The sequence below is a fragment of the Triticum aestivum genome, chromosome 5B (genome assembly GCF_018294505.1).
Source record: "Triticum aestivum cultivar Chinese Spring chromosome 5B, IWGSC CS RefSeq v2.1, whole genome shotgun sequence".
NCBI classification, from domain to species: Eukaryota; Viridiplantae; Streptophyta; class Magnoliopsida; order Poales; family Poaceae; genus Triticum; species Triticum aestivum.
This window is the reverse complement of record NC_057807.1, coordinates 489,662,843-489,672,779: the sequence shown is the minus strand read 5'-3', so window position 1 is coordinate 489,672,779 and position 9,937 is coordinate 489,662,843. Positions and strand designations below refer to the sequence as shown.

The window sequence follows — 9,937 nt, the reverse complement described above, 5'->3', positions numbered from 1 at the left end:
AATATATGCAATGATTCCGAGCAATCCGTAAACTTAATTAAAAATGAATTTACTAAAATAATTAGCAGAATAATAATCATGATATCTTTAATTAAAATATTTAGGTTTGCTTCTTTGTCCATATATAGGTGTAATAGGCGGTACACTTGTCATCGCAGTTGTGGCATTCATCCCTCCCTTTTCCTGATGGCCCGCGCGCGTACATGGGTACTCATTTCCGTATAAGAGGCAAGACAGTTATTTGCATCCTGATTTACTGGGATACACGGATTGCATGTGCCATGCAAGGCCGGCATCATATCTGCATGCAGCGGCCAAATCAGTGGAGGCTCACGTAATTGATTTCCAACGCTAAACTAATATCAGGGGTAGTGTTGTACGAGATGCTTCAAAAATTGCTGCCTTGGTCACCGAGCTGGAAAAATGCACCTTAGATAAAGGAACGGAGGGAGTATTATTCGAAAAGAGAAGCAAAAGACCAGAGAGTTTTATGAGAAAAATGACGGTCTTACCTTGGAGAAAGCTAAAGTTATAAAGCTTTTTAAAAAGAAGGAGCTCAAGCCAATTTTAAAAAGTACTCTCTCTATGAAGAAATATAAGAGCGTTTAGATCACTATTTTAGTAATCTAAACGTTCTTATATTTGTTTACGGAGTAAGTAGCAATTTAATTGGAAAAGGCGGCTTTGGTGAAGTTTACAAGTGGGTTGTTGATAACATACTACTAGTCGCAGTAAAGAAACCAATTAGTGGTAATGTGCTGGAGAACAAGCAATTTGCAAATGATGTCATCATACAGTCTCAAGTCATCCACAAGAACATCGTTAAGCTTGTAGGTTGTTGCCTAGACGTGGATACATGTTTGAAAATTTGAAAAAATTCACATTTTCAAAAATTGTTTGTGTTTAAAAAAATGTTTAGAAAAAAATGGTCGCGTTTCAAAATATATTTTTCCTTTTTCCGAATTTTTTTCGTTAAACAAAGAAAATCTTTCGCTACAGCTCCTTTCTCGATCGCTACAGCCTCTTTCCTCTATGGTACAGATTGCACAGTGTTGGGCTGGCCCAGCTGGAAACTCTCTGTGCGAATCGCGCATAGCAGCTCCCCGAGTCGAAAGTCAGACGCACACTCGCATCGACGCCCCCAGAACCGTCGCCGCCGCCACCAGCGCCGACTATGACGTCCGTGCGCAGCGCCGCCGGGGTCGCGCTGCCGCCTATCCGCCTGGCGGTGGAGCGGGCGCGCCAGGAGGCGCTCCGGCGCGAGCTGGACGGGTGCCAGCTCCTGGCGGGCATCTGGTGCCACGGCTTCACGGTGGCGCAGCTCCGCAGCATCCGCGCGTCGCTCCCCTCCACGGCGCGGCTGCTGGTCGCCAAGAACTCCGACCTCGCGGCGGCGGTCGAGGGCACGCGCTGGGAGTCGCTCCGCCCCTGCGCCCGTGGCATGAACGCCTGGCTCTTCGTGCGCTCCGACGAGATCCCGCCGGCCCTCCGGCCCTACCGCGACTTCCAGAAGGAGTGGCGCCTCCAGCTCAACGACTTCACCGGCGCCGTCTACGAGGGCCGCCTCTACGGCCCCGACGACTTCGCGCAGCTCGAAGCCATGCCCACCAGGGTGCAGTCCTACCAGTACCTCCTCGGATGCCTCCAGATGCCCGCCGTCTCCGTCCTCGCCGCCCTCCGCGCGCGCCAGGAGGCCATGACGCAGGCCGAGAAGCCGCCAGCCGAGGAGGCGGCTCCTGCTCCTGCTCCGGAGAAGTGATCCAGCCGTTGACGCCGAGGTTCCTCAGTTATCACACCTGCAGCTCCTTTCTCTTTTGCAGATTTTGAATTCAGTGTTAGTAGAGAACATCCACAAAACCATCATAAGGATGCATTGCTCTTATGTATCATCAGTTCATGAACTGACTTTTGAATGGGAAGAAATGTGATGTTGGATTGCCATTGATGATGATTTAACTAACAAATGGGAAGAAATTTAACTAACAAAATATAAACTATATGTCACAAAAATTATATTGTCGGAAAGCTCTTTCAAATACAAACCCAACAGTCTAATTTTTTTATAGCACATAATTTATATTTTAGTAGTCTACAGATAGCCAAAGTCTAGCCCAAAATACGAAGGGCCGATAAACCCAGACGGAGGTAGTATTTTGTCTGGGAACAAATGTGGTGCTGTTGAATTGCCACTGCCAAAGTGCCAATGTAATACTGCATTTGATTTCAGGTACAAATCAGACACCCGCCCACCCTCTTACGGAAATTCTTGTAAATTCCAACAACATACTCAAATGCTCTGCCTTTTTTACTAATGCTGAATTGCTGATGCACGGTCGATTTGTTAGATCACTTGCTAGTGCTGAACCACTGGTGTACTAGAGGTATGCCAGGATGATGATGTATGTTGTTGCCTGCATGGGGCATCATTGTTTCACTGCGACCTGTATCAGTTAAAGACCTGCAACTTGTTGTAGATAAGATCATCAAAAGAGTAGCTAGCTACAACTTGTAGAAAAGATCATCGAAAGAGTTAGAAAAGGTCGTTGAAAGAGTTTGTACCCATAAATCATAGCGATGTGCTGCTCTAATGTATTATTGCCCATTTTTTGGTAAATTATTATTTGCTGCTTAGTGTTGGTGACTGGCAAGCTTGTTTTCTGATTTTTGGCTGGGAACAAGTCCGGAATCGCCATGCTGATGACCTGATGTCATGCTCTTTGATGGCATTTTGTTTCAGGTGCAAATGGGCGGATGCGGTTTAATCTGCAGTTGTTTGGCAATGTGATCAGCTCAGGAAAACTGAACCACAAATGTGATCACCACTCTCTTTTGTGTGAATGTTGAACTGGCCGACTCGGTCATCAGACTGTCGAATATCGTAAGCACCATTGTTTCAGTACGACTTGTATCAGTTATATCATATCGTTTAGTTTCATTAACAGACGGTGGCTGGGGTGCGTCTTGAATATCGTCTCACTTCCCTAAAAAAAAAATCCCTAAAAAAACATCGTCTCACATTTTCAAGACACGTCATAGCTCAAAAGTTCAGAAATGGATTAAACTCACGGAGCCTTCGGTACACGCCCATGGCTTGCATTTCTCACAGTTTTTCCTTGACTGCTTAATTCCAGTGTATGACCTACAAACATTTTTGTTGGCAGAGGAAAGAAAGCAAATGCCAGAGCTATCTAGTTACCTCTTCTGCTTGCTTATCTGCAAACTCTGTATCTTTACGTCAACGTACGTCTCAATACCAAGTCTCAGCAAATGTTCCCCTCACAAAAAGTCTCAGCAAGTGTTAAGATGCCTTTGTTTGAATCAGAAGAAGCTTCATGGCCGAGTTGCTTCTTGCAGCCTGCTACATGGATGAAGGCACCTTCATGCGTGACACCGTTTCAAGCATTGCGGGGCAATTTCTTCTGTGACGAAAAATGACAGTTTCTGTGGACAAAATAGAATAAAAAGTTCCAAAAAAATGGGACAAAATAAAGTAATAACAACAACATTGTAACAGAATTTCAGCATACTCCTACTGGTCTATGTTGCATTTGTAAAAAAATCAAGGCTGAAAGAGGTGGTGTATGTCGTTTCACACACAGAGGTGACACATCCCTTCTCGGAACCATGAGGCTTCTTAAGAGAAATTCCAGTTTGTAAGAAGCTTATCGACGAGAACACCGAAAAAACCTAATTCAGCTCTATGTAAGATAGCAAAAGTATGGTTGAGCAATCGCCTGCCTTACCTTAACCCCGCTTTCACGTGGCGAATCGCGGATCGTACGCTTACTCACGACGACTTGGCTATTCAATAAAGGACGGAGTCAACGACCATAACTTGTCCCAAATCGGACAAATGTTTTGCCACAGCATGTTGGTGCCATTTTATGATAGCATGCCAAGTTTCGTGATTTTAAGGCGATTTTTGGATTTACAAAAAAATTAAAACGAAGTATCTCAATATTTCCAGCCTAGCCACGATGCTGAGCTGATTGAAATTCATTCTCAATTCTTGCATGGGACCTAAACATTCACTCAAGGGCACACATATGATTTTTTAACCAACTTTGGTGCACTAGAGGATGTGCCTGTAGTTCAAATTTGAATTATGCACATTAAATGGCTAGAAAACTCAAGTAATGTATAAAAAAAGGCAAAAAGAACCCTGAAAAATTCCAAATTTAGCATGATACTCCTACTAGTCTACGTTGCATCTATAAAATAAATCAAGGTGGGAAGAGGCGGTGTATGTCGTTTCACACACAGAGGTGACACGTCCCTTCTCGGAACCATGAGGCTTCTTGAGAGAAACTCCGGGTTGTAAGAAGCTTATACCATAACTTGTCCCAAATCAGACAATTTTTCTTACCACAACGTGTTGGTACCATTTCATGATACAGGGCACATTATTGTGCAGTTATAGGAATCATTCTAATATTTATGTTTTTAACAATTTGGTCTTGCACATGTAGGTCCGGCTGTCAGAGGTTTAGACCCACTGTTCGACCCATTTTGCACATGGAGAAATGAGATGTCCATAAGTATCAGTCAAGTCAAGAAACTCAGAAATATATTTAGGATAAAGAAACTTGCACGAATAATAGCAAGATCTTTGTTTGCACAGTGAAGAAGATATCAATCAACTATAGGATGGTACCTACTCTTTTACCTTATTTTTTCCGCTTGTGCCATTTCAAAATTTAGAACAACTATTTATGCATATCTTTGTTTTCAGTCCATTTCAAAGTAGTTCACCGATGATTACCTCTCAAACCACCTGCATGGTCAAGAGGCGAGGAATGTATTCATTCAACACCCATGGTACAATATTGAAGTCTTTCTCAAGAGGACGAAGGTTGGGCAGGAAATTATCCATAGCCACTGGCCTAAAGTTGGAAGGACATTCAACATCACTAAAGGCTCAATATTCGCCTTCCGCTTCTGCAGTTTCCCAGATGAGATTCTGAAGGAAATATGCCCTAGAGGCAATAATAAAGTTATTATTTATTTCCTTATTTCACGATAAATGTTTATTATTCATGCTAGAATTGTATTAACCGGAAATATAATACATGTGTGAATACATAGACAATATAGTGTCACTAGTATGCCTCTACTTGACTAGCTCGTTGATCAAAGATGGTTAAGGTTTCCTTAGCATAGACATGAGTTGTCATTTGATAAATGGGATCACGTCATTAGGAGAATGATGTGATTGACTTGACCCATTCCGTTAGCATAGCACTTGATTGTTTTAGTTTACTGCTATTGCTTTTTTCATGACTTATACATGTTCATATGACTATGAGATTATGCAACTCCTGATTACTGGAGGAACACTTTGTGTGCTACCAAACGTCACAAGTAACTGGGTGATTATCAAGGTGCTCTACAGGTGTCTCCGATGGTACTTGTTGAGTTTGCATAGATCGAGATTAGGATTTGTCACTCCGATTGTCGGAGTGGTATCTCTGGGCCCTCTTAGTAATGTACATCACTGTAAGCCTAGCAAGCAATGTGACTAATGAGTTAGTTGCGGGATGATGCATTACGGAACGAGTAAAGAGACTTGCCGGTAACGAGATTGAGCTAGGTATTGAGATACCGATGATCGAATCTCGGGCAAGTAACATACCGATGACAAAGGAAACAACGTATGTTGTTATGCGGTTTGACCGATAAAGATCTTCGTAGAATATGTAGGAGCCAATATGAGCATCCAGGTTCCGCTATTGATTATTGACCGGAGACGTGTTTCGGTCATGTCTACATAGTTCTCGAACCCGTAGGGTCCGCACGCTTAACGTTCGGTGACGATCGGTATTATGAGTTTATGTGTTTTGATGTACCGAAGGTAGTTCAGAGTCTCGGATATGATCACGGACATGACGAGGAGTCTCGAAATGGTCGAGACATAAAGATCGATATATTGGATGCCTATGTTTGGACTTCAGAAATGTTTCGGGCAAGTTCGGGCATATACCGGAGTACCTGGGGGTTACCGGACCTCCCCGGGGAGTATAATGGGCCTTATGGGCCTTAGTGGAGAAGAGGAGGGGCGGCCAAGGCAGGGCCGCGTGCCCCCTCCCCGTCTAGTCCGAATTGGACAAGGAGGGGGGGGGGCGGCGCCCCCCTTTCCTTCCCCCCTCTCTCCTACTTCCCCCTTCTCCTACTCCTACTAGAAAAGGAGGAGTCCTACTCCCGGTGGGAGTAGGACTCCCCCCCTTGGCGCACCCTCCTCCTGTCCGTTCGCCTCCCCCCTAGCTCCTTTATATACGGGGGCGGGGGGCACCCTAAGACACACAAGTTGATCATTGATCGTTAGCCGTGTGCGGTGGCCCCCTCCACCATAATCCACCTCGGTCATATTGTAGCGGTGCTTAGGCGAAGCCCTGCGTCGGTAGCTTCATCAACACCATCATCACGCCGTCGTGCTGAAGGAACTCTCCTTCGAAGCTCTACTGGATCGTGAGTTCGTGGGACGTCACCGAGCTGAACGTGTGCAGATCGCGGAGGTGTCGTACGTTCAGTACTTGGATCGGTCGATCGTGAAGACGTACGACTATATCAACCGCGTTGTCATAACACTTCCGCTTACAGTCTACGGGGGTACGTGGACGACACTCTCCCCTCTCGTTGCTATGCATCACCATGATCTTACATGTGCGTAGGTTTTTTTTTTGAAATTACTACGTTCTCCAACAGTGGCATCCGAGCCAGGTTTATGCGTAGATGTTATATGCACGAGTAGAACACAAGTGAGTTGTGGGCGATACAAGTCATACTGCTTACCAGCATGTCATACTTTGATTCGGCGGTATTGTTGGATGGAGCGGCCCGGACCGACATTACGCGTACGCTTACGCGAGACTGGTTCTACCGATGTGCTTTGCACACAGGTGGCTGGCGGGTGTCAGTTTCCCCAACTTTAGTTGAATCGAGTGTGGCTACTGAGAGAGTCCTGGATTAGGGGGTATCCGGACATCCGAACTATATACTTTGGCCGGACTGATGGACCGTGAATATACAAGACTCAAGACTTCGTCCCGTGTCCGGATGAGACTCTCCTTTGCGTGAAAGACAAGCTTGGCGATCCGGATGTTAGATCTCCTTCTTTGTAACCGACTCTGTGTAAACCCTAGGCCCCTCCGGTGTCTATATAAACTGGAGGGTTCGGTCCGTGTAGGGACAATCATAATCATCATAGGCTAGCTCCTAGGGTTTAGCCTCTACGATCTCGTGGTAGATCAACTCTTGTAATACTCATATCATCAAGATCAATCAAGCAGGAATTAGGGTTTTACCTCCATCGAGAGGGCCCGAACCTGGGTAAACATCGTGTCCCTTGCCTCCTGTTACCATTAGCCTTACATGCACAGATCGGGACCCCCTACCCGAGATCCGCCGGTTTTGACACTGACATTGGGGCTTTCATTGAGAGTTCCTCTGTGTCGTCGCTTCAAGGCTCGATGGCTCCTTCAATCATCAACAACAACGTGGTCCAGGGTGAGGCTTTTCTCCCCGGACAGATCTTCGTGTTCGACGGCTTCGCACTGCGGGCCAATTCGCTTGGCCATCTGGAGCAGATCGACAGCTACGCCCCTAGCCATCAGGTCAGGTTTGGAAACTTGAACTACATGGTCGATATCCGTGGAGACTTGATCTTCGACGGATTCGGGCCAACGCCAGGTGTGCCGAACAGTCACGACGAGCACGGCTTAGGCCCGATGTCGGACAATACTCGGGATATCGTACCTGCAGGAGCTCCATACCTAAATCCGGGGCAGATCGCGTCATCCGAGGACGGGTGGATGGACCCCGCCCCGGAGGCCGCACCCTCATCGGCGGTAGAGCCGAATACAGACTCCACGCCCAAGGAAGCCTGTGACACTGGACCCCCGGACTCGTGTCTGGCTGTAGGTTCTGGTCTGCGCACCCCCGAGCCCACCAAATCTAGTTGGGCTCCGGTAATGGAGTTCACCGCTGCGGATATCTTCCAGCACTCGCCCTTTGGCGACATGCTGAACTCGTTAAAGTCTCTCTCTTTGTCGGGAGACTCTTGGCCGAACTATGTTCGGCTCGAGTGGGAAGCAGGCGACGAGGGAATTCGTTGCCCACCCACCACCCACTTCATTGCCACGGTCGATGATTTGACCGACGTGCTGGACTTCGACTCTGAAGACATCGACGGTGTGGACGATGATGCAGGAGATGAACAAGAACCACCGCCCACGGGGCGCTGGACAGACACCTCCTCATATGATATATATATATGGTGGACACTCCGAAAGAAACCAATGGTGATGAGGCAATGGAGGATAACCCCTCAAGGAAGAAAGCAAAGCATGGGCGTCATCGGCGCCGCTCCAAGCCCCGCCACAGCAATACCGACACAGGAGACGAAAACAATCCGGGTGGTGCTGAAGATGAATACAACCCCGATCAGCCTGCCTTCGAGCAGGCCGAACAGGAAGACAGGCAGGTCAGCCTAGACGAACAGGCGATGGACGGGTACCCGGAGGAGGACAACTACATGCCCCCCTCCGAAGACGAGATTAGCCTCGGTGACGACGAATTCGGCGTGCCTGAGGACCCTGTAGAGCAGGAGCGCTTCAAGCGCCGGCTTATGGCCACTGCAAGGAGCCTGAAAAAGAAGCAACAACAGCTCCAAGTTGATCAAGATCTGCTCATAGACAGATGGACTGAAGTCCTGGCGGCCGAGGAATATGGACTCAAGCGCCACACCAAAGGTTATCCAAAGCACAAGTGGCTACCTCAACTCGAGGAGGAGCCTATGCTACCAACACAGGACGAGGCTGACCGGCCACCTCGTGGCCGGGCTAAAACGGCGTATCAGCCCGAATACCAGCCCGCACCCCCACGCCAATACACTATGGCCCGAGCAATTGGCAGGACCTGCGAGACATATTGGAAAACAAGGCAGGACAGCCAAGATCGATCTACGGATCGCGGGGGCGTGCCCCAACACGTGGCGATGATCGTCATGCCGGATACACTATCATCAAGTCCGGCTGGGCCGAACACAGCCAACCAGACTCATTCGAACTGCGTAGCCACATAGCCCGGCATAGAGGCGCCGCACACCCCCTCTGCTTCACTGACGAAGTACTGGATCATGAATTCCCTGAAGGGTTTAAACCCGTAAACATTGAATCATACGATGGCACAACAGACCCCGCAGTATGGATCGAAGATTTCCTTCTCCACATTCACATGGCCCGCGGTGATGATCTACACGCCATCAAGTATCTTCCCCTTAAGCTCAAAGGACCGGCCCGACACTGGCTAAATAGCCTGCCGGCAAATTCCATTGGCAGTTGGGAAAACCTGGAGGACGCGTTCCTCGACAACTTCCAGGGCACGTACGTGCGACCACCGGATGCCGATGACTTGAGCCACATTACCCAACAGCCCGGAGAGTCAGCCAGAAAATTCTGGACTCGGTTCCTAACTAAAAAGAACCAAATTGTCAACTGTCTAGATGCCGAAGCCCTGGCGGCCTTTAATCATAATATCCACGATGAGTGGCTCGCCCGACACCTCAGCCAGGAAAAACCAAAGTCCATGGCAGCCCTCACGACACTCATGACGCCAATAAACTCCAGCACTTCAGATGTCCACGATAATAACGGCAAGCCACGACGCAATAGACATAAGCATCGGAACAATGGCGACAACACTGAAGACACGACAGTTAACGCCGGATTCAGTGGCTCAAAATCCGGTCAGCGGAAAAAGCCGTTCAAAAGAAATAATCAGGGACCGTCCAGTCTGGACCGCATACTTGATCACTCGTGCCAAATTCACGGCACCCTGGATAAGCCAGCAAACCACACTAACAGAGACTGCTAGGTGTTCAAATAGGCCGGTAAAATAAATGCCGAGAACAAGGACAAGGGGCTGCACAGCGACGATGACG

At 47.8% G+C, this 9,937-nt stretch overlaps 1 protein-coding gene across 2 annotated transcripts; it reads left to right on the top strand.

The window, feature by feature from the left end:
• Positions 1-1,064: 1,064 nt before the first annotated feature.
• LOC123116563 (50S ribosomal protein L10, chloroplastic) lies at positions 1,065-2,929 on the top strand. Of its 2 annotated transcripts, none has more exons than XR_006457121.1 (2): positions 1,065-2,227; positions 2,738-2,929. XR_006457121.1 is itself a non-coding variant. In XM_044537504.1 (2 exons), the coding sequence occupies exon 1, from the start codon at positions 1,175-1,177 to the stop codon at positions 1,757-1,759; it is 585 nt and encodes a 194-aa protein (XP_044393439.1). In that variant the 5' UTR covers positions 1,065-1,174; the 3' UTR covers positions 1,760-1,778; positions 2,738-2,929. The 2 variants fall into 2 exon arrangements, 1 of the variants encoding a protein (XP_044393439.1); XM_044537504.1 differs by having other exon boundaries at positions 1,065-1,778.
• The last annotated feature ends 7,008 nt before the right edge of the window (positions 2,930-9,937 follow it).

Excerpts from the sequence above, each read along its gene's own strand:
- LOC123116563 (XM_044537504.1), top strand. The coding sequence starts at position 1,175 with ATGACGTCCGTGCGCAGCGCCGCCGGGGTCGCGCTGCCGCCTATCCGC.